The sequence below is a fragment of the Gracilinanus agilis genome, chromosome 4, assembly GCF_016433145.1.
Source record: "Gracilinanus agilis isolate LMUSP501 chromosome 4, AgileGrace, whole genome shotgun sequence".
Taxonomy (NCBI): Eukaryota; Metazoa; Chordata; class Mammalia; order Didelphimorphia; family Didelphidae; genus Gracilinanus; species Gracilinanus agilis.
Genome location: NC_058133.1, coordinates 485,245,515 through 485,270,144, shown reverse-complemented (window position 1 = coordinate 485,270,144; position 24,630 = coordinate 485,245,515). Strand labels below are relative to the sequence as shown.

The 24,630-nt window shown below is 42.4% G+C and overlaps 2 protein-coding genes across 2 annotated transcripts in view; one reads left to right on the top strand and one right to left on the bottom strand.

Moving 5' to 3' along the window:
* The window catches only part of NOS2 (nitric oxide synthase 2), a 61,506-nt gene extending 57,931 nt beyond the window's left edge, over positions 1–3,575 (top strand). The window contains exons 24-26 of the mRNA XM_044676252.1: positions 327–475; positions 2,187–2,381; positions 3,172–3,575. Coding sequence (XP_044532187.1) covers positions 327–475; positions 2,187–2,381; positions 3,172–3,291 — 464 coding nt within the window. The 3' untranslated portion in view covers positions 3,292–3,575. The remainder of the gene's footprint in view (positions 1–326; positions 476–2,186; positions 2,382–3,171) is intronic.
* A 1,840-nt stretch (positions 3,576–5,415) lies between these two features.
* On the bottom strand, positions 5,416–18,986 carry LOC123246792 (galectin-9-like). The gene is made up of 7 exons (XM_044675583.1): positions 18,948–18,986; positions 17,199–17,290; positions 13,151–13,328; positions 8,847–8,879; positions 7,640–7,728; positions 6,897–7,059; positions 5,416–5,942 (listed from the first exon to the last, which is right to left on the bottom strand). The coding sequence occupies exons 1-7, from the start codon at positions 18,984–18,986 to the stop codon at positions 5,796–5,798; spliced, it is 741 nt and encodes a 246-aa protein (XP_044531518.1). The 3' UTR covers positions 5,416–5,795.
* Between the last annotated feature and the right edge of the window lie 5,644 nt (positions 18,987–24,630).

Below are 24,630 nucleotides of genomic sequence, written 5' to 3'. Positions count from 1 at the left end.
GAGAGAGAGAGGGAGGGAAAGGGAGAGAGAGACAGAGATAGAGAAGGAGGGAGAGAAAGGGAGAGAGAGAGAGAGACAGAGAAGGAGGGAGAGAAAGGGAGAGAGAGAGAGGGAGGGAGAGAGACAGAGACAGAGAGAGAAAGGGAGAGGGAGAGAGAGAGACACAGAGAGAGAGAGCACCCTAACATTGCAGCCCTTCCCAGACTCCCTCTCCAGCCCCTTTCCCAAACCCTCATTATTTGACTCGCTAGACGTTGGGTGTTCTTTCTTAGGGCACAGTGTCCTCTGGTGCCTGCTTTGGTAACTGCAGTCCATTCACTCCCCAGGCCGCAAGACTGCCAGCATGACGTTGGTGTTTGGATGCCGACACCCTGAAATGGACCACCTGTATCGGGAGGAGATGAAAGAGATGACACAGAAAGGGGTGCTTCGGGATGTCTACACAGCGTACTCCCGCCAGCCGGGCCAGCCCAAGGTAAGCTGGGAAAGTGGCCCTCAGCCCCCTACTCTAACTACTTTTCCTCCCTCTTAAAGCTTTCTGGGAAGGTACAATGCCAAGGCTTGCCCTTATATTCCAGGGCATGATACAGAGGAAGGCATGCTACCCTGGGGCTGTAGGAACTGAGTTCGAATCCTGCTTGTATTACTCACTATCCATGTGACTGGGCACTGAGCCTCTGAGCTCCCTCCTTGCTTTAGATCTCTGCGCCAGTGGACCAGCATCACCACTAACTACCACCACAGTCTGGTGAAGCCCAGGGACCCCTCCTCAGAGTCCTATTTTTAAATACATCAAATTAAATAAGGGGATCCAAAAGAAATGAATTCTGTTGAAATACAGCCATTGAAATATTTCTAAAAGAGAAGTTCACAGAGCTAAAGAGCAGGATATCGAAAAAGCAGGAGGGAGCTCCTTGGCCATTGCTTTGTGTCCTTGTGCCTCCAGTTCTCCCCTGGAAGGAGGGATGGATCTGGATTTGCCACTGATTGGTTGTGTGAAGTTGGATAAGTCACCTCCCCATCCCTCTTGAAATCTGAGTCTCTTTCTTTCGGGCATAGCAACTCTCCCCTCATCGACCTTCCCAGAAAGCTCTTTAAAAATGAGTCCAGAATCTGGATTGCAAAATGTCAGAAAACAATTGTAAAAAAAATGTTTCTACATGTAATTGGGGGAAAGGGAAGCTTTAAAAAATTGTGTCTAACCAGATCTAGTCAGGAGAACCAGGATACATTTGGAGTGTTGGGTTCAAGGAAGCATAAAAGCAAAACATTAATGATTTGCCTCAGAATTGTTTATCTGAACTCCATTGGAAAAGATGCACATAATACTTTCTTCATAATAATCTTATGAGGAAGATAGTATATGTCCCCATTTTACAGATGAGGAAAAAGGCTCAAAAAGGTTAACATGACTTAGTCACAAGGCTGGGAACTATCAGGGGCAAGCCTCAAACTCTGACTTTCTGTCTGGGTTTAGCGCTCTTTCTTCTATTTCAGACCACAAATGAAATCCTCTATATATTAGATTGGAAACAATATACAGCTGGGTAACTTAGTGGATTGAGAGCCAGGTCTAGAGATGGAAGGTTCTGGGTTCAAATTTGACCTCAGATACTTCCTAGCTGTGTGACCCTGGGCAAGTCACTTAACCCCCCCTTGCCTAGCTCTTATGGCGCTTCTACCTTAGAACCAATATACAGTATTGAGACTAAGACAAAAGGTAAGGGTTTTAAAAAAAAGAATATGCAGAGATTCCCCAGCATTTAAGCTTATTAAAGCTTAAACTTTAAGTGAGTAAATTTATTTTTAATTTATTAAATTATAATTTAATTTGAGCTTATTAAAGCTTAAACTTTAACTTAGTAAATTAATTTATTAAATGTATATTTTTATTTAATTTGAACTTAAAGCTCAAAATTTAATTCATTAAAGCTTAAGTTTTAATAAGCTTGAATGTAAGAATATAAGCCTGTATATAAGAATAGTTAACCACTTGGTCCTTACCTGCTCGGGAGTTTATAATCAAAGCTATGGCTGCCTCCATGTCCTTCTACAACATCTGTTTGAGGATGTGCCCAGCCACACTAGGCAAGCAGACCCTAGCTGAAAGCGTGTCTAGAGGGGCAAGGTCAAATCCAACTGAGAGCTCTCCCGGCAGCTCTCTAATTGCTACTGTTCCTTCCCAGGTCTATGTTCAGGATATCTTGAGAGAGCGACTGGCAGATGAGGTGATCCAGACACTGCACAAGGACAACGGGCACCTGTATGTCTGCGGGGATGTGAGGATGGCCCGGGATGTGACCCAAACCCTGAAGGAACTCTTTGCCACCAGGCTGAAGATGAGTGAAGAACAGACTGAGAACTATTTCTTCCAGCTCAAGGTAAAGCCTGTGCCAAGATTGCTGGGCAAATGGTACCATCCTCATCACCTTGTGAGGAGGGATGGAAAGAGACCTGGGTACAGGCTCAGATGAACTGCTACTCTCTTGCTTTGTGGCCTGCAGTGAGGCAATTTTACTTTCTCAGCTATAAAATAGGAAGAGAAATTTCTATCCTCTCCTCTCTTCCCCCTTCCTCATTTCAGGGAGGAAATACAGTGTTTTGAAGGCTCTTTCAAAGAGGAATCTAAGGATACACAAGGGAATGGGATGTATCATAGATTTTTGAACCAGAAGGAACCTTGGAGAACACTCCATCCAATTCTCTTGGCATCAGAGAGGCAAAGTTTCATGCCCAAAGGCTCTCAGCTAGTACACAGCTGAGTCTGGATTTGAAACGAGACTCTGTCCCAGCTCCCTTGCCATAATAAGCCTGGCATTTCCTCCTTCCTGGAGCCATTGTAAACTGAAAACTTACATCAAAAAGGGTCACACCGCTAGGAAATGTCTGAAGCCATATTTGAACCCAGGTCCTCTTGACTCCAGACCTGGCGCTCTATCCCCTGTTCCACCTAGCTGCTCCAAAATGGGCATCTTTTGTGGCAGAACCCTAGCACCAAGTGCAGAGGGTCATGCTTGGCATCAGGAGACCCACAGAAGGAGGGGGGAAAGCCAATTCAATCAATGAAGCTTATTTACAGTTTCTCTGTCCCTCTATCTCACTCTCTCTGTCTCTCTGTCTCTCTCTCTCTCTCTCTCTCTCTCTCTCTCTCTCTCTCTCTCTCTCTCTCAGAGCCAGAAACGATACCACGAAGACATCTTTGGGGCTGTCTTTCCCTACGAGGTGAAAACTAACCCAGGAACATCAAAACCAGAGGAGACCAAGGTCCCTAGAGCAGGAGGACTCAGCTAGAACTGCCACCAAGGGATGTAGCCACTTCATTTTCTGCAGCCAAAGAGGGAAGAAGAGTCAACCTCCTCCCATTCTTTCTCCCAGCCCTGACATCTGTCTCATGCTCTGTCTCCTCTTCCCACCCCACCTACCACTTGTGGTTGCTGGGCAACGGAGAAGAGAGATGGCTATGCTGGGACCTGATGACACCTCTCCTCACCAAAACTAGGTCCACTGCTCACCCCCTCTCCTAGCCTCAGATAATGGAAAGTTGGCTGCAATCATCCCCCAAGGACCGAATTGTACCTTTGGGCACAGACTGGGTAGGCATATTTAGGTCTTTTTGGACTAAGTGGCCATATGGGCCAGGAACATAAGAAAGGGAGTCAAGCTTCTTCTGTAATCATGGCTATGGTCAACACATGGTATTCTGTTTACAATGGATGTATCGTACTGTAATCTTTAGGCTTGCCAAGGGCCATGCTACGACAGGTGACTGAGGGCAGGCTAATTAGTGTGTACAGTTATTTATATTGTCTTTATTTAAGACCCTCTATCCCAAACCGGGAGAAAATAGGCTCTCAAGAAACCCTTGGGCTTATCCAGAATGGTCCATAAGTGAATTCTGGGGGGCAGCTAGGTGGCTCAGTGGGTCAAGCATCAGGCCCAGAGATGGGAAATCCTAAATTCTAATCTGGGCTCATTCACTTCCTAGCTGTGTGACCCTGGACAAGTCACTTAACCCCCACTGCCTAGAACTTACTATTATTCTTCTGCCTTGGAACCAATATATAGTATTGATTTTAAGGCAGAAGGTAAAGGTTTCAAAAAAAGATTAATTCTGACCCATACTGACTGTGTGATACTGGACAGATTATTTAGCCCCTTGCTGCTCTGAACGATTCTCTAAGGCTAAGTAGAGAAGGTGATAGCCTGCACTGATAGAGGGATTTTACTCACCAAACACTCTATCAATGAAATTATAGATTCATTCTCTATCCCTGTCCCTTAGACATAGATAGAGAAAGAAGGAAGGCATAGGGGACAAAATGCTGGACTTAGAGGCTGTAAGCCTTGGGTTCAAATCCCACCTCTGGTACTTCCTACTTTGGGAATCCTAGGAAAAGTAGTCACTTAACTCTGAGCCCCCAGTAGTTGTGCTCTTAGTAGCTAGTCAGACCCCTGAAAGTGACATACAAATATGGAGGCACCAAGTGGACTGACAGCTCGTGCTGGACACCAGCATCAGTTCACTTGTGATAGAGATCCCATTCCCAGTGCCAAGACATGGGTCACTTGGAACCATAAGATCTTCTATTTAGAGCATGAAGGAACCCGATGCAACTCCTTCATTTTAGAGAGGAGGATTTTGAGATAAAGGGAGAACACAAACAGAACGGGATAGGAATCCAAGCCTGCTGATTTCAAGTCTGGTGTTCTTTCTACTAAGTCAAAGTAGCTGCTACAACATATGGAAACAGAAGAGAGAAGAAAGACAAATTATCTGTAGAATGGAAACCTGAGACATAATGAGGAGGGAGGGGGAAGGGTGGGATAGAGGAAGCTTAAAGTTTCACTTTGGGGTATGGTTTGGAAATGGGCTTTATCTCTTAATGACAATGTCTTCTATTATTTTTGTAAAAGTGGGGTTTCTTTTCTGTGTTGATACCAACACTAAGGAAGTAGACTGGAATGAAATAGACTGGGCTTTCAACTATGCACTTTCTTTAGGAGTCAGCTTGGATTCCATTTGATTCTAGCTTTACCAATAAATGACTTTGCACTTAGGGAAAGAGCTAAGGGTCTGTGTGGTGGTTTCTTGATGGGTCTTGATCTCCCAATAATAACCGATTTTTAAAATAATAATGCTGAAAAGGGGGCAACTTGTAAGTTCAGTGGTTAGAGCACCAGGTTGGGTATCGGGAGAACTTGGGTTCAAATCTGGCCCCAGATACTCCCTATCTGTGTGACCCTGGGCAAGTCACTAAACCCCATTTGTCTGGCCCTTGCCCTTTTTTCTTAAAGTTGTTACTAGGAGAGAAGCTAAAGGTTTAAAAAAAAACCCAACAAATCTTGAAAGTTTGAAAAAGCAGTTTATATGCATTAGTCTACTTTGAGGAAGGAACTATCCATCAGCCTATAACCATGAGCACTGTGCTAGTCATTGGGGATACAAAGAGAAATGAAGGCATGTTTGTCCTCAAAGAACTTCCACTCTACTAGAATAGAAGCAACCTTCAATCAACTAATCAAGCATTTATTAAGCACATACCATGCACTAAGCCTTTACTAGGCATTGGAGGGATGGAAGGGCAGGGAAATAAAGTTATGGCCCTGACCCACTTTCCTCTATAATAAGGGGAGCAGTGTACCACAACTCCTTGCTGAACATCCATTGGGGATGATGCCAGGGCAAGATCTCTAGCCAAAGGGTGCATGGGTGTGAGCCTGGTTGAGTAAAGTCTTGGGGAGGGAGAGAACAGGGATAGATTCAGGCTGGGACAGGTGGGTGCAAAGACCCTCCTTTAGACCTGGACATGATTCAGCTGGATGTCCCCAGCCACCTCCAGCATGTTGATCGATGACAGGTTCTTTACTCGGTGGTTGTAACTGAACAGATATTGCCCATTGACAGTCACCTTAAAGCCTTGGGCTTCACAGGTGATCAGCACCTGGAAAACAAGGAGACAAGCTATTCAGACTGCCCTCTAGTCAGGGTTCAGACAAAGAGAGATTGAAATGTGGGTGACTTGACTTTTCTGCTCTTCAGTCCCTCATTGGTCATATAGGATCATAATTTTGGAAAAGAGGGGATGGGAAATGGATTTCTGATTTCACCGATCAAGAAAACTTCACGTGGAAACTCTTCGTACCCATATAGCTCTGCAATATACAGTCAGAGGGACTTGTCCAGGGGCCCCAGGAGGTTGATTTGCCCAGAGTTTCCCAGCAAGACTTGAGCCCATTTCTTCCTGACTCCAGGGCTGGCTCTCTACCCACTATGACTATGTCTCCTCTCAGGAAATAATAACCAACATGCAAAACAAGCTTTAAAGTGGCTGAAGGAGCATCTGGGTAAAACTCTGGATAGAGCACCAGACCTGGAGTCAAGAGGACTTGGGTTCAAATTTGGCTTCAAACATTCTTTGGCTGTGTGACCCTGGACAAGTCACTTAGCTCCTTGCCTAGCCTTAGAACTGATTCTAAGACAGAAGGTAGAGGTTTTCTAAAAATAAAAATTAAAAACAAATGAATAAAGTGGATGTGTCAGTGGCAAAGAATCCAAGCTGACAAAATCCTTAAATGAAGCCAGGCTAAGGTCATCATTCTGTGTCACTCTAGGTATAAATTATATTATTTCTCAGTATGTGCTCCACAAACCAGTTTAGAAGCTCCCCTGCCCCTGGTCTTTCCGAGGAAATCATCACTTTTCCAAGAGGTACAGAGACCTAGGGGTGTGTGTGTGGATTTTCCCTCATCCTTGAAAGGGACTCCCTGGGGAAGGACCCTATAAAACAAAGTAGCCCTGATTCATTGAACTCCTTTTCCCAGCTCACTGTACTCTGTAGATAAACACTGAAGTTCTAGATTCACCCGCCTCCCCTTTCCTCCTCCCCATGCCTTACCATGAAGGTCTGGCCTTTGATGAAGGGCATAACACTGGACAGAGCACGCTCCTCAGGTCCCCATGAGGAGTTGATATGGCTGTTTCGGACTATGGTATTCTCTTGAAACCGTGGATTCAGGTGGAAGGCGATGTCATTCCCACTCCTCAGGTTGATTTCAAACCTGAAGGACACGTCAGTAAGATGTTGTTCCTCAATGGAACAGCTAGGTAGCACAGTGGATAGAGTTCCAGGCCTGGGATTAGGAAGACTGGGGTTCAAATCTGGCTTCAGACACTTCCTAGCTGTGTGATCCTGGGCAAGTTACTTAACCCTCATTGCCTAACCCTTGCCACTCTCCTATATTAGAATTGATACTAAGGCAGAAGATAAGTGTTTAAAAAAAAAGTCATCCCTTTACAAGTGGAGATCAGCAGCTTCTTTGTCTTAACCAGATGTCTGGGGAACTGAACAGTTCAGCAGCTTGCCCAAGCTCACACAGCTAGTATGCATCAAGAGAAGGACTTGAACCCAGGTCTTCCTGATTCCAAGGTCCTACTGCCTTGGGCTTAGTTGGTATTTAGTATTTGTTGAATTGTTCTTGTTGAATTATTCAGGATGACAGGAGAATGTCTTTGGAGAATTGGAAAATACCAACCCTGTAGTAAGTGCCCTTTTGATTAGGATTAGTGAGGGGCTTGGAACCCCGTGAACTCTGGCCAGTGCCTGCCTGGCCTGTGGGAAGTCCTCTGCCTATGGGTTACCTGTCAGCAGTAGGCAGGACAGAGCCAAGCACAAGTAGGAATTTGCCTGCATAGAGTCCTCCATAGACTGAGGCATGGAAAGGCAAGTTCTGCAGTAAAATAAAAGTCATTGAGTATTCAGCAGCGCCCAAAGGGACAGATTCCTGCTGCCTAGAGAGTTAAGCTTAAAAATGTGCCACCCAGGATTGTAATACAGGTTTTAGCATTGCCATGTTTGGCTTAGGTCAAACCTGTCAGTTGCCCTGGATGGAATGTTGAGGGTGGCATGCGTCACATGGCAGATACCTCCTGGCAGTTGAACTGAGAGTATAAAAAGCCCTCAGTCAGCCAAGACCTTCCAAGAACCTTCTACCAGCTTCATCCAGTGATTTCATAGCAACAGATTAGTGTTACCAAGCCCTCTTACCATCGCCTTGTTCCTTCCCCAGTGACCAATAAATCCCATAGCCTTTAGCAAGAGAGTCCTGTGATTATTCCCTTACCATCGAAGGCTAAGGAGGACAGGCAACAAGAAGGGAATTCTGAGCTGTTAAGGTTCAAACAAACTCCATAGTAGAGGGACAGGAAGTCCTACATCCACTTCCTGCCATTCTGCCATAACCCATAGGAGGCTGTTTCCTCAGCAGGGAGGGCCAGCTGCCTGACACCTTAAAGGAGCCTAGTGGTAGCTGTGAGGGTTCACTGGGCAACAGCTTTCAGGGTTTGGATCCTTGTACTTTCATAAGCAAGTTCCATACCCAACTGAGGTTGCCCACTCTGGCCTAACAATCAACTCCAACCTCCTGCTAGCCTGTTGCTGGCTCAAGACCCCTTTGACCTTCACCCCTTCATAACAGTATATAGAAGAGGAATTGGAAAAATAATTCAGGACTTTTCAGAAAAAAGTGACAAAGAGACAGAACAACCTGAAAACCAATGAAAGGCAAGAGGAAAATGGACACAGAGGGCAATGGGAGACACTGAGGCTGCCAGGCTCAAAGTAGGACTTTCAGGTCAAGAAAGTGAAGGCATGAAGATGCCACTCTCCTGCCCACCATGCCCTCACTCTCATGTGAGTTCTCTGTGTCATTTCCAAGTCTGGGTCTTTGTAGTCTTAGGTTATCAGAGAAGACCTTTTTCCCCTTAAATCTCACAGGGTGTGAGGGATACCCCATTCTACGCCCCATCCCCCAATATCCACACTTCCTTACATCTGGAAATAACTTACATATTTCTGTCCTGAAAACGATCCAAAGGATTCCTTTGTAAGAGAACAGAGAAAATGATATGAGTCAAAGGCTCTGGACTCAAATCCCTCCTCCAACACTAAGATAAGTGACCTTAGGTAAATCACTCATCCTCCCAGAGCATCAGAGACTTCATCTGTAAAATGATTTGTCTAAGGTCTCACAGGTGAGTACCAGAGGTGGGGCATGACTCATTGACTAATGCCTCCTCTCTTCAGCTAAATGACTTCATTATTCTAATAGACCCACCTGACTTATTCTTTTTCCTGATGAGACTGCCATGGATACTGTTCCCATATCTTTAAGCTGGAATCCAGTCTTGGGAGAAATAGTCTTTCACCATATTTAGAGACTCGCAACTGCCATGGATGGGGAAAGACTATTTGAGAGTAGAGAGAAGAGTCTAAGAGAGCTTCGCTTCTGAGATACTGACTTTGACTCATCTTGTGAAGAAGATTCTTGAAGAGAATTTTTGAGAAACTTTGCCTTGTAAGAGCTGAATGGTGGTTCTGTGCTTCCATGACTAAGAAGTCAGCAAGTGCTATTGAGGGTTAGAGGTAATCCCGACTGTGATCCCTCTAACTGTGATATATTGTTGAAATGGTTAAATGTGTATTTTTATGCTACCTTGTTAATAAATTGTATAGCCAATCACAGTGATGTTTATTTAAGCCTCTGAGAGTTTAAAATTTAGAGAGATGGAGTGAAAGCTTATGGGAAAAGGAGCTTATCCAGTTTACATAATAAACTAAGATGGGAGCTCAAATTTAATTAACCCGTGAGGAATATTTTCCATTTCTATTCATTTAAAAGGAAGTATCAGGCTAATAAGGCTTTGATTGCATTAGAAAGTGGAATGAGAATAACATAATGAGTCAAATAACAGGCTAATAAGGGGAATGAGTTTTATGTCACATGCCACACAACCTATTCAGTCCTCACATAGACTGCACATGGGGTAATCATTTCTAAAAACCTGCTATGCAAGCCTTGTTGATTCTATCTCACTATCTCTCTCATGGGCCCCCTTGTCTCCACTCAGCCCTTGTTTGGACTATTGCAATAATCTCCTAATCAATCAATCTCTCTGCATCTAGAATCTCCTTTTTCCAACACTCACCAAAATAATTTTCCTAAGACATAGGTCTCAGTGTGTCACTATTGTGCTCAAGAAACAGATGATTCTTTATCACTTCTAGGATAAAAGGTAAGTTCTTTAGTCTGTCATTTAAAGCCCTCTAAGTTCTGACTTTAATGTAGCTTTCCAACTCTATTTCCTATCAATCCCTTCCAAACTGGCCTGCTTGTTATTTCCACCTCTATGCCCTTGTCCCAGGGTATGTGTATTGTGTGCCTGGCATATGTTCTCTCCCAACTCTGACTCTTAGAATCTTTTTTTAGAATCAAATATTGACTTTTCTTTGAAATGTAAATAACAGTTAACAGGAATATTTAAGGATTCTGCCAATCCACAGCTCCCAAGGAAAAGACAACAATGAGAAACTGTTAACTGTTTGGCAGAAAATTTGTTGAAGTATATTGAAAATGCTTATTTCAAGACAATGTTATATGTTCTTAATACGGACTTCTGCTTCATTTAATACATCCTATATATTTGGGGGATAACTTTTTCTTGAAGTACATCATGATAGAAGCCTTGTAAAGAAAGGAATAGATATTATTTGTATAGAAGGCTCTGATTGCCCCTTGGCATGTGTGCCATAGGCTCACCACCATGGATATATACAAATGCTTTTCTCTGTGTGTGTGTGTGTGTGTGTGCGCGCATGTGTATAACATATATAAAATATACGAATGTGTATGCATATTTTCCCTCCCTCACTTTGGCAGTCTTACAATTTGAGAAAGATACTAAGAAAGACAACAAACCAAACCACAACAATAGGTGATTTTCAGACATCCTGCCAGAATCTTTAGGTTCTATTAAAACTCAATTCAGCCATACCATTGCTGGGTTTGTACCCCAAAGAGATCATAGATAAACAGACTTGTACGAAAATATTTATAGCTGCGCTTTTTGTGGTGACAACAAATTGGAAAAGGAGGGTATGTCCTTCAATTGGGGAATGGCTGAACAAACTGTGGTATATGCGGGTGATGGAATACTATTGTGCTAAAAGGAATAATAAACTGGAGGAGTTCCAGGCGAACTGGAGAGACCTCCGGGAACAGATGCAGAGCGAAAGGAGCAGAGCCAGAAGAACATTGTACACAGAGACTGATATACTATGGTAAAATCGAATGTAATGGACCTCTGTACCAGCAGCAATACAATGACCCAGGACAATTCTGAGGGATTTATGGTAAAGACGCTACCCACATTCAAAGGAAGGACTGCAGGAGAGGAAACATATAAGAAAAACAACTACTTGAACGCATGGGTTGGGGTGGACATGACTGAGGGTGTGGACTCGAAACTACCACACCAATGCAACTACCAACAATTTGGAAATTGGTCTTGATCAAGGACACATGACAAAACTAGTGGAAATGCGCATCGGCCATGGGTGGGGGGAGTGCGGGGGGTGAAGGGGAAAGGAGGAGCATGAATCATGTAACCATGTTAAAAATGAATATTAATAAATGTTTGGAAAAAAAACTCAATTCAGATATCATCTTCTATAGGAAATCTTCTTGGATCCTCCTAGTTATTAGTGCTTTCTGCCTTCCTAAATTATTTTGTATTTTCTTTTCTATGAATGGGTTGTGTCCCCAAGAAGAAGTTCCTTGAGGGCTGGGAATGTTTGAGTTTTGCCTTTGTATGTGTAGTGCCCAGGATAGTGTCTTATATTTAGGAGGTGTTAAATGCTTAGTGAATTAAATTGGTTTTAGGTATTGGTTAGTTGGTTGTCCTCTGTACTTAAAGCAGACTAAAATGACATCCAGGGGTGATGTCTTCTGATTTGTGCATAAACTGGATTTAAGCAAGGCAGAATTGCACAAAGTCATCAGCCTCATTCTCTCATTCTAGAATCATCCAAGTCCAGTTGGCAGAACAAAAGTCAGGCTAACTGGTGATGGCCTGGGATGCAGTGGTTGACCTTGATGTCTCCAATGTCTGACCAAGCTCTAGGTACTTCACAGTGCCTAGTTCAACTGCCTTCATGGCCATTGGAACACATTGTTCTCATCCCCATCTTCCACCTGGGGAAGTCATTTTGAAGTTTGAATTCTGGTCCCAGTCTACCAGGATGTGGCCACCGTGCTTGCTACCAGGATGTGGCCACTTGTGCAGCTTCTTGAAGCCACATGTGAGAGCTGAATAACAAGTGGACCCTAAAGGAGGAAAGCATTCTCACGCTAGAGATGCTAGTCTTCTGTGAGAACCCTGTACACCTCAGTTTAGATATAAACCACATTAGGAAGAAATCCTGTCTGAAGCAAGAAACAGAAAGGAAACCCTCCATCTCTGAACTAATGACTTGCTAAGTCAATCCTTCCTCTTTGGGGTCAAGGTATGTATTTGAGTCTATGAAAATATCTAGTGTATGAAACCTTTACTGCTGAAACTATCAGGGTTTTTTCCCCCTGTGGAGTCAATTGATGGAGCTGGAATAATAAAACCTGGTAGGGAATTCTCTGGCCAGACTATTACCCCAAACTCATCACTGAAACACAAAGGGCAATCACCAATGACATCTGGGTATGTGTGTGTGTGTTATATAAAATGGGGATAAGAAGAGCTTATTGTGAGGATCAAATGAAATAATATTTATAGTAGCAATAAGTAAGTAGTGTAGTGTAGGGAATTTGCTTGCAATATTGCCCTAGGCAAACCTGTCAGTTACCCTGAATGGAATCTTGCCAATGGCATATGCCATGGGGCAGGTGCCAACTGGCAGTTGGACTGTGGCTATAAAAAGCCCCTGCAAACCCAACCCTAGGTTCTGATTTCCCTTAACCTCACCCAGACGATCTACAACCCTCCTCCCTTCACCACCCAGGGCCCCAAGGGGAAGGTCAGGAGTAGCAAATTGTCTGGGTGAGGTCAAGGGAAATCAGAACCTAGGGTTGGGTTTGCAGGGGCTTTTTATAGCCATAGCCCAACTGCCAGTTGGCACCTGCCCCATGGCACATGCCATCGGCAAAATTCCATTCAGGGTAACTGACAGGTTTGCCTAGGGCAAAATTGCATGAAAAATCCCTGCACTACAATAGTAAGTGTGGTAGTAAGTATAGCAGTAATAAAGGATACCACCCAATGGGATCTCAGCTTGGAAAGGGAAAAGAAATGATGGAGGAGGCTGATGTCACTCATTCTGACCATGAAACTGATGTAGGTTAGCTGCACCATGCCATTGACAGTAATGGTGTCCACCCATTGGAAAGGAATCCGGTGCTGATACTCAACAAAGTAGCTTCCATTCACCATCACCTGCCAACAGAAGGAAGCTGTATTAGCAAGAAGTCCAGTGGGACCCTGGGAACCATCAAGATGAGTACTGGAGGTGCAAAGGAATAAAGAACTGGAGGAATTCCATGTGAACTGGAAAGACCTCCAGGAATTGATGCAGAGTGAAAGGAGCAGATCCAGGAGAATGTTGTACACAGAGACTGATACACTGTGGTACAAACGAACATAATGGACTTGTCTACTAGCAGCAATGCAAGGATCTAGAGCAAGGCTGAGGAACTTATGAGAAAGAAAATTAGCCACATTAAAACAACTGCTTGAACACATGAGCTAATGGGGATATTACTGGGGATGTAGACACTAAACGATAACTCTAGTCCAACTATCACTAATATGGAATTAGGTCTTAATCAATGATACATGTAAAACCCAGTGGAATTGTGTGTCGGCTAAGGGGGGTTGGGGGATTTGGGGGAGAGGGAAAGAACATGAAACATGTAACTAAGGGAAAATATTCAAAATAAAAATTTAAAAAAAAAGATGAGTCCTAGAGGTTGGAGACCTGGAGGTCTGCTTCTACCCAACACCACACACATCTTTCTTCAGGCCCGAAGAACATTTCTGACTTTTAAGCCTATTACTGAAAGGAGAAATGCAATTGAGCCTCCATCATCCATGCCCATGGATAGCATCAATGACATGGACGAACCTCAAAGGTGAGTAACTCAAAACTTATTTCTATTTACATAGCATATACCACACACTCCTGACATCTTCTTGCCTGTCACCCTGATGCTAATGCTTACTCATGTACCCCACTTCCCTTCTGGCTCTGGAATCCAGATCAAATCAATGTGGCCATTGCTATAGAAAATACTTTTACTTCCCAAACCAAACCCCTCCCTGGCTATTGTCCTATTTATATTTTCTCCCTCTAATAGAATGTGTATTCCTTGAGATCAGGGAATGTCTTCTTTTGGGATTTGTACCTCCAGCACCTAGCATAGTGTTGAGTAAATATTTTCCTTGTTTTCTGTAAATCTTGCTTTATTTCTTTGAAATATATACATACTGAATTGATATCTTTTGTTTTTCTCTCACCCACATTTCCCAACATATCCTTCCATCTCCTATTAGATAGCAATCACTTATAACAAAAAGTAAAAGAAAACCAAAAAATTAAATATTATATAGAGGGTTCCATACTCATAGTTTCTCACCTCTGCAAAGAAAGAGTAGCAAGAAGGGAAGTATCTCCTCAAAGCTCTTCATTGAAGCCAAGGTTGGTCACTCTAATTTCCCATCATTCAGAATGGATTGTTTGGTTCTCCTTCCCATTTACATTGTTGAAGTGTGTGTGTGTGTGTGTGTGTGTGTGTGTGTGTGTGTGTGTGTGTGCGCGTGCATATAATGTATCGGAATAAAAGAGCACCTACCTCCCAAGGTTAGAGTGAAGATCAAATGAGATATTTGTAAAATGTTTAGAATAGTGCCTGGCACATAGTAGGCATTTCAAATGCTGTTTGCTTTCTTCTCATCTCTGAGACAGCTAGGTGACATAGGGAATAGAGCACTGGGACTGGAATCAGAAAGATCTGAGTTTAAATCTGGGCTCACATACTTACCAGCTGTGTAATCCTGAGAAAGTTCCATAGCCATTGTCTTCCTCAGTTTCCTTAACTGTAAAATGGGGATAATAATCCCTAACTCCCAGGATTTTTGTGAAAATCAAATGAAATAATATTTGTGAAGCATTTAGCACAGGGTTCCTAGCACATAGTAGATGCTTAGTAAATGTTTCTTCCCTTCTCCCTTTAAGGAAGAAGAGATGGGAGTATTTGAAGGTACTGGAAAAGTAGTTGACAATTTTAGAGGCTGAAGATTAGAACGAAGGGAGGTTGAGAATCAATCTGCTCAAAAAGATGGGAAGAGATGGGATCAAGGGCATCTGTAATGGTGTTGTCTTGGCAAGGGGAAGGGCCATCTTGTTATCAGAGTGGAGTGGAGAAGGGATGGCTGATAGCAAGGGATTTTGAGATGAAGAAAAGGGAAGGAGTCAGCCTTCACATGGTAGAAGAATTCAGTTTTCTCAGTAAAGGATGGACCTCAGCTGAAATCAGGAAAAGATGGGAAGATGTGTGAAACATGAGGAGAAAAGTGGTTTGGGACAGCTTCGGTGGGAAATGGTCTAGGGAAATCTATTAGAGAGGGAGTAAAAGGACTTCCTTGCTGTCATGTGAGACCAGTTGGGGTTAGATAACATAAATGGTTCAGTAGGTTCAGTCAGCACCATCTCCAAACATCTTCACTTCCTTTTTAAATCAGTTTCAACACTTCTTCCAGTTTCATTTATCATAATATGAGTAGGAGAAAAGGAAGTGAATGACAAAATAATCTGTAGTTGAGGGAAAGGTCAAGAGAGATGGTGATTCAAAAGCAGAGGACTGCTCAACTACAGTAGGGCTGAGATTCAAAAGAGAGAAGTAATGTCAGAGTTGGGGTCACAACCCAAGAGGGCACCAAGACATGGGGGGACTAGAGGAGATGAAAAGGGCAAAGATGAAGAGATAGGAAGTCATAGTCAGGTTGTGGGATGTCAGAGTTACTGAGGATGAAAACAGAATACTTGTGAGTGGATGTCTAAGGCATGACTGACCAGAGGTAAATTGGAGATCACGAAGTTTGGAGGAGATTGAGGAACTGGGGAGAGAACTGAAGAGAACTAAGCATAATAGTCCAGGTGTGAACTGAACAAAGAATTCCTGAAAACTCCACCTCTCTTAAATATAACCCAAGATTGCATTTAATTTCCTTGCTTCCATGTCAAGTTGTTGAATTTTCAAGTTAAGCTTTCAGGGCACCAAGAACCCAAGATCTTCTTCAGATATATATATATATATATATATATATATATATATATGTATATATATATTAAACCTAACTTCTAAAATTTCATTCACTTACCTTACTTTATTTTTTGTTAGATTTATCTAGTTCTGATAGGAGAAGGTTGAGGTCCCCCAACAGTATAGTTTTACTGTCTATTTTCTCCATAAGCTCCTTTAAAAATCTGGATGTTATATCATTTGGTGCACATATTAATTACTGATATTTCTTCATTGTCTGTACTGCCTTTTATCAAGATATAATTCACTTCCTTATCTCTTTTAATCATATTGATTTTTGCTTTACCTTTGTCTGAGATCATGATTGCTATTCTTTCTTTTTTTGTCTCAGGTGAAGCCCTATAGATTCTGCTCTAGCTTCTTATCTTTTCTCTCTGTGCGTCTACCTGCCTCAAATGTTTTTCTTTTAAACAACNTCTCTCTCTCTGTCTCTCTGTCTCTCTCTCTCTCTGTCTCTCTCTCTGTCTCTCTCTCTCTCTCTCTGTCTCTCTCTCTCTCTCTCTTTCTCTCTCTCTCTCTTCCCACCCCTCCCTCTTTCCCTCCTCGCTCAAGGGTCAAGGGCTTGGCAGGCTAAGTGGCTTGGCAGGCTTCGGATTTTGGCTTAGGGTATTTTTTTAGATAGGCAAGATTTTCTGTCCCCTTCCTACATTTTATTCCCCCCCCCCCCACCATATCTCCATTTTTTAATTAAAATTACATCGTTAAGAGCTACTGACAGACTCTTGACTTGAGAGTTGATTTTATAAGGGCGACAACAAATATTTATTAACATTACATTTAATCATTTTACTTTCATTTATTACACCTGGATGCCTAAGCCTCTAACCTGCTGCCCCTGGGTGCCCTGATCTGCTGAGAAGACAAAAATTTCTCAATAAGGCCAACAGGGCATTTTGTTTTGATTGACATGGCACTCTTTTTTTTAACAAGGGCTTTGTTTCTTCCCCCTTCTCTATAGTGGAAAGGGGGAGAGGTAGGAGAAAGAAAAAAAATAATGACTAGCTCATTAAAAAAAATGTTTAAAGGCCAGCCACCCAGAAGACAAACAGTACCTATTTCCATCGGAGGGAAGGACCATCCCATTGATGGTGATCTCGAGTCCATCCTGGAGTCCACCTTGAATTGATCCCGTAAAGGGCACAGGCTGCAGAGAGGAGGAGAGATGAAGTGAAGTTCTAGGTCACAGGAAAATCTCAATTCCAGCTGCAGCACCCTCAGTTGTGGTCTTGTGATTAGCGATGAGGCAAACATGGAGCAATGGAAGAAAGTCAAAGGGACTGTGAAGCATTTTGCCATTTTTCCACCAGCCTTACCCATTGGAATATCAAGGAGGAGGAGATTTCCTCTTCTAGATTCTTGGGTCCATCATCTACTCCTTTGAATATTTACTGGTATTCTGCACCCCAATACACACACACACAAACATACCCGCCCCCATAGTATCCTCTTAGTCCAAAGATTCTGGTGGCTCTTTCTAGAGTAGGGACTGTTTTACTGCACTGTTGCTAGATCTCAGCTAACAGCACATGGAGATAAATAATGCTGGGAGTTAAGGAGAACTGGGTTCAAATCCTATCTCAAACTTATTTATTAGCCTAAATCACTTAGCCTTTCTAGGCCTCGGTTTTCTCATCTAACAAATGAGGATAATATTAAGATTACCTGCCTTTGAGATGTTATAAAGAGCTTTGAAGCTTTAAACAAATGAGGACTATCAATTCTTATTCCCTGGAATTCCTTCATCTGGTTCTCAGATTTATCAACTCTCTCTCCCCAGAGACCCAAACCCTAGATTAGCATTCCTCTTTTCCTCTTGATTCTACACTATCTTGACTGATCAGTATTTATTAAGCATCTAGTATGTGCCGAGCACTGTGCTAAGTACTAGTGATACAAAAAGAAGCAAAAGACAGTCCCTAGATTCAAGGTGGGTACAACGTGAGAACAAATATATACAGGATAAATATGAGATAATTAACAGAGAGAAGAGGAGTAGCTAAATGGCACAGTGGATAGAGTTCCAGACCCGGAGTCAAGAAGACTCATCTTTCTGAGTTCAAATCTGGCCTTAAAGCTGGGTGACTCTGAGCAAGTCTCTTAATCCTTTTTGCCTCAGTTTCTTCATCTGTAAAAATTAGCTGGAGAAGGAAATGGCAAACCACTCCAGAATCTTTGCCAAGAAAACTCCAAATGGGGTCATGAAGAGTTGGACATGACAGAACAACAACAAATAGGGAAGGCACTGGAATTAAGAAAGGCTGGAGAGGGCTTCCTGGAGAAGGAAGGATTTTAGTTGAGGCTTGAAGGAAGCCAATGAAATCAGTAGTTATGAGAGATGAAGGGAGAACATTCCAGACATGAGGGACAGCTGGAGCTGAAAGATGGAGGGTCTTGTTTGTGGAACAGTCAAGAAGCCAGGGTCCCTGAATCAAAGAGCAAATGTTGATCAACTAACTCTCCATAAACACCCCAGCTCACCCTCCATCCTTTTCCCCAATCTGGACAAAATTTCCCTAAGCAGCCATTTCCCTCTTCCACCCCCTTTTCTATTTGGATATCCCTAGATTCATCTCCCCAGAGCTGCTTCCTTACTGGGTCATGGAAGTAGACCTCCACCATGGCACCCAGTCCAAATAGGATCCTTGCTATCCCCCTCCCTCCATAACAAAAACAAAACAAGGCATTCTCTTTTTATTTATCCATTCTAATATCCCTAGAATCATATCTGTCTCCTAAGAGGTTCATGAAAGTAGCCCTCCCTGGCCCACCTCCACCATGGTGCCCATTCCAGGTAGACTCACAGGGCTCAGATAGGGCATCCGACCACCTCTGAAGTTCATGGTGCTGATGCTGCTGTAACTGCTTGCTAGAAGTTTTAGGTCAGAACATCCTGAGTTGTGGAGAGGCAAGCTCCAACTAAGAAAAAGGAACAAATATAAATACAACCTGTCAGCAATTCAAGGGGGAGGAACTGTGGGGGATACGTATGTGAGTGAGGCTAGAAGGTGGGGAGAAGATGGTGCTCTGAGAATAGCAGAGGACACAACACTTTACCTTGTCTTTATGGAAACAAATCAATAAATGCAAAAAGTATGATCATAAATTTAGCATTGGAAGGCCCTTAGATATCAATGAGTCCAACCTCCCTCATTTTACAGATGAGGAATTAACCCTAGAGAGGCTGAAAGTTTCACTAGGGGTCACACAGCCAGTAAATGTCAGAGAAGAAAGGGGACTTGAATCCAGGACTCCTTGACTCTAAATCCACATGGGTCAATCAGTGTGACCTAGTAGTGGCTGTAGCACTGATCTTGAAGTCAAGGAGATATTGGTTCAAGTCCCCCCTCTGAAGCAAGTTATTTGACTTTTCAGTGTCTCCAAATGACTGTCTAGGACTAGAAATTGCAGCGAAGGTGGTGTAGACCTTCACTGGTAGAGAGAGTACCATACTCTATATAGTTTATAGATAGAAACCACTCCCTAAGTTTGTCCTACCCCACATCCCATTTTATGAGGGGAACTCTCTCTCTCTCTCTCTCTCTTTCTCTCTCTCTCTCTCTCTTTCTCTCTCTCTCTCTCTCTCTCTCTCTTTCTCATTCTCTCTCTTTCTCATTCTCTCATTCTCTCTCATTCTCGCATTCTCTCTCTCATTCTTTCTCTCTCTTTCACTCTCTCATTCTCTTTCTCTATGTCATTCTCATTCTCTCTCTCTTTCTCTCTCTTTCTTATTCTCTCATTCTCTCTCTCATTCTCTCATTCTCTCTCATTCTTTCTCTCTCTTTCTCTCTCTCATTCTCTTTCTCTATGTCATTCTCATTCTCTCTCTCTCTTTCTCTCTTTTTCTTATTCTCTCATTCTCTCTCTCATTCTTTCTCTCTCTTTCATCTCTCTCATTCTCTCTCTCTCTCTCTCTCTCTCTCTCTCTCTCTCTCTCCACTTGAGGGCTTTGTGGGTTTGGTGGGCTTCCTGATTTGGCTTAGGGTATTTTTTTAGATAGGTGATGGTTTTTGTCCCCTTCCTACCTTTCCTTTCCCCCCCCCCCACATCCCCATTTTAAAATTAAAATTACATTGTTAAGAGCTACTAACAGACTCCTGACTTGAGAGTTAATTTTATAAAGGTGATCACAATATTTTAATTAATATTACATTTAATAATTTTACTTTCATTTATTACAATGGGAGGGAAGATGAAGAAGGAGAAGGATAAACCTATCAGTGGCCTCACAAATTATAGCCACAGAACTTTTCCTATATACTGCTGGTTGTCAAAGTGGAGTCCAGGGACTCCAGGGTCCCTAATACTTCACAGAGTCTTATCTTAATCTTATGATTAAGGAAAAAATTATTTTTATCATAATACTAAATTATTTTAATTTTTAATACAATAGATATTAATAGATATAACCCTCATAAGCAAAAGCTTTTGGGGGCTTTCCTCAAGAATTAAAAAAAACCTTAACTTTTATCTTAGTATAGATTCCAAGACAGATGAGTGGCAAGGGATGGACAATGATGGCTCAGTGGTCACATAGCTAGGACATGTCTATTGTGAGATTTGAACCCAGGACCTCCCATCTCTAGGCCTGGATCTCCATCCACTGAACCACCCAGCTGCCTCCAGTTTGTTTTCATTTGAGCCCTTCTTCTGACTTGTCAACAAGGAAATGAAATGGAATTAACTTCTGGTCCTCCCTTCTACCTCCCACTGCCCTTCCTCCTGCAGACTGGCTGCTGAGGCTTGCACCCAAGCACCGAAGAGTGGAGGGGGAGAAACAAGGGCATGGAGAAAATCAGTCTCCTGTAGCTGGCCGGTCGGCAGGCCCCGTGACCATGCCAGGTGGGTGTCGACACATCAGAGATTGTTCTCTGCCAGTGCAAGCTTTGCTACATGATGTATGCTGATCTTCCAGATGTGCTTCATCTGGATTGAATGGATGGTTACTAGTCACAGGGACACCAGCTTTATTCTCCCTGATACTCAGACCTCTGAGCTAACTCCTCACCACTGCCCCCCACTTACTGTTGGATTATATCATAAGATCATAGCATAATATCTTAGGATCTTTTTAGAATTTTAATAAAATTTAATTAATGAATAAGTTAATAAGTTTTCATTAATTTAATTAATTATTTTTTTTTAGAAAACCCTCACCTTCCATCTTAGAATCAATGCTATGTAGTGATTCCAAGGCAGAAGAGCAGTGAGGGCTAGGCAATGGGGGTTACGTGACTTGTCTAGGATCACACAACTGGGAAGTGTCTAAAGCCAGATTTTTTTACATTTAAATTTTTATTTTTTTCTAGATTACATGTTGGCATAATTTTTAATATTCATTTTCTGACACTTTGCAATCTGTGTTCTCTCCCTCCCTCCCTCTTCTCCCCCTTCCCCAAGAAGACAGGTAATATGATACAGGTGGTAGATTATCATTTATTACATGTTGTAAAACAAGATGTATATTGCTTACACTGGAGAAAAATTCATGGAGGAATAAAGTGAAGAATGGCATGCTTCAATCTGCATTCGGACTCTGTCTGCTCCTTCTATGGTGGTAGGTAGCTTTTTGGGGGCATGAGTCCCTTGGAGTTGCCCTGGATCCTTGCCTTGTTCATAATAGGTCATTCACATTTGATCATCATATATTATTGTTGTTACTGTGGACAGATTTGAACCCAGGACCTCTTGACTTCAAGCCTGGCTCTATCCACTGAGCCACCTAGCTGTCCTGGATAGCATAAGTTTTAGAATTAAATGAGACTTTAGCCACTGTTTAGTGTCACCTTCCTATTTTATATGTGGGGAATAGAGAAGTTTTGGTTGATGGGGGAAAGTTGGGCAAAAGTCATTAGCTCCATCTGGGCCAGTTTAGTCTTGTTCCAAAGTCATTGTGCATAGCCCAGCACATGGTGACATTATAATGATGTTGGGGTGGGGGAGAGAGGGAGAGATGGGGGGAGAAGGAGAGGGAAAGGGAATAGGAGAGAGAGAGGGAAAATAAGAGGGAGAGGGAGAGAGAAAGGGAGAGGAAGAAAAAATCCCCTCATCCCAGCTCTCTTGCAAGTTCTTTAACTTGAAAAGTAGTTAAACTAGTAACAAAGGAAAGCCTTAGGATCAGAAAGGATTGATGGAATATTACTCAAAGAATTTAAGCCAAGGGACCCACAGAAAAGCAATAGAATAAAAGCAAAAAGACAAATTTACAAATTCTTTTTTCTTAAACCTTTATCTTCTATCTCAGAATCAATATTGAAGATCAGTTCCAAGGCAGAAGAGCAGTAAGAGCTAGGTACTGGGGGGATAAGTGACTTGCCCAGGGTCACACAGCGAGGACATGTCAAAGGCCAGATGGGAACCCTAGGATCTCCTGTCTCTAAATCTGGCTCTCCATCCACTGAGCTATCCAGCTGCCCTTACACTATAGTGTGGAATGTATGCTGACTATAAGCATACATTCAAACCCAAGGGATTACTTGTAAAAGCCTATTTCTGGGGGATTTGCGGAAGAAAAGGTTTTCAGTTAGATATGTCAACTGACTATAGGGAACTGACAGAGTAACTGAATAACCACAAGCAATAACACTTAGCTGGGGATAACAGATATCAAAATAATAACCAATAATAACTAGGGAAAGTAACACAATGGATCCAATGTGTCAACCAAGTATCTGGGAAAGGAATTACACAGGTAGGATTGTACTAAACTGTTTAATGAATAAGTGGGGAGTGAAGGAAAGTAGGAAAACTGCCACCAAGATCTATAAATCTCCACCCAGGGGTAAAGGGATAGATCAAACTACTCTATAGGCTATAAGATATCTGCAGATTACTAAGGGCAAAGTCTTGCTGGAAAACAGGGGATCTCACAAAGATGCCCAGTGATGTCTTCCAAAGCTGTTACAGGAGACAGGATACACAAGATAGATCCAAGGGTGAAGAGAGGGAGATGGAATAATCTGTATGTGTCCACCACACAGCAGATAAAATCCACTTCTCAACCTGCTACTTCACTGGGTTTGCTTGAAGATAACACAGCCCAAGATCCAAGGAAACCACTCCAGAGTATTGAATCCCCCAAAGACACAGGCTCACCCTGACAGCTACTCCAAACCCAACTGTCAGCCTCCAGAGTCACTGTGTGAGTCCCTGTGACAATATTCTAAGTTTTCTCTTGCCAGCCAAGTCTGCTCTGCTATCTAGCTATCTTTGCTAGCTAAGATAAATCCTATTTCTCTACAACAGTTAAGAGGAACCAGAGAGAGCTCACCTGGGGCACAGGAATGAGGGCAACAAAAATATTCATAGCTGCATTCTTTGTAGAGGCAAAAAATTGGAAAACGAGGGGGGTACTCCTCCATTGGGGAATGGCAGAACAAATTGTGGTGTCTGATGACGATGGGATACTACTGTGCAACAAGGAATGATAAACTGCTTGATTTCCATACAAGCTGGAAAGACCTCCATGAACGGATACAGAGCAAAATGAGCAGAACCAAACTGAAACACTGACTTTGCTACTAATAGCAATGCAACGATCCAGGACAATTCTGAGGGACTTATAAGAAAGATGCTCTCCACATCCAGAGAAAGAACTGTGGGAGCAGAAATGCAGAAGAGAAACATTTGCTTGATTGCTTGTTTATATGGATATAGGATGTGGGGTTTGGGTTTTTAAGATTATTTAAAAAATGAATAATATGGAAATATATATGTATATGTATATGTGTATATATATAAAACCCAGTGGAAATGCTTGTTAGCTCTGGGAGGGGAAGGGAAGAAGGGAGGGAAAGAACATGAATCATGTAACCTTGGAAAAATACTTAAATTTTAAAAAAAGAATGAAGGTCACTAGGTTTCTATTTTAACTAGTTATTCTAACTAGCTACTAAATTTCTACCTATGTCATAGGTCTTGAGAGTCTTTTATATTGAGGAGCCCCAGGGCAAAGGCACAGGCACCATACCCTAGTTCCAGTGTGCAGGCAACTACTTTTTCCCAAAGCCTTTTCTGATTTGAGTCCATCCAAGAAGCCTCCATTTCATCACTTGGCCATTGAGAGGCATCAGGAGACTCATTCAAGTATGTCAGGTCCTTTCCAGTTCAGGTATGGATTAGAGAGCTCTAGTACCTACCACCCAGCCTTGATAGGAGGCTCAAAGGAAATAATGTCTGTAAAGCATTTTGTCTAAAGTGCTAAACAAATACTAGACCCATCTCTTCCCTTATCTAAGCCCCCCCCATCTCATACTCTAGATCTAGAACCTCACAAGACCCCCTGGCCCCCAGACACAGGTTTAATAAACCATAAGTTTATTTCATATGTTATAGTTATATTATATTTTAATTACATAATTTATTTTATATTGATTATATACTGTTATTGTATATTAATTATGTAATGTTATATATTAATTATATAACATTGGTATATGTTAATTATGTTATATAATATCATATAGTAATTATATAATGCAGTGATGG

Bases quoted from the DNA above. Each gene is read 5' to 3' on its own strand.
- LOC123246792 (XM_044675583.1), bottom strand. From the start codon at position 18,986: ATGAACTTCAGAGGTGGTCGGATGCCCTATCTGAGCCCT. The intron at 17,291-18,947 runs GTGAGTCTACCT...TCCTCTCTGCAG, and splicing joins GGATGCCCTATCTGAGCCCT to CCTGTGCCCTTTACGGGATC. The intron at 13,329-17,198 runs GTACTGTTTGTC...TTGCACCTCCAG, and splicing joins CTTCCCTCCGATGGAAATAG to TACTCATCTTGATGGTTCCC.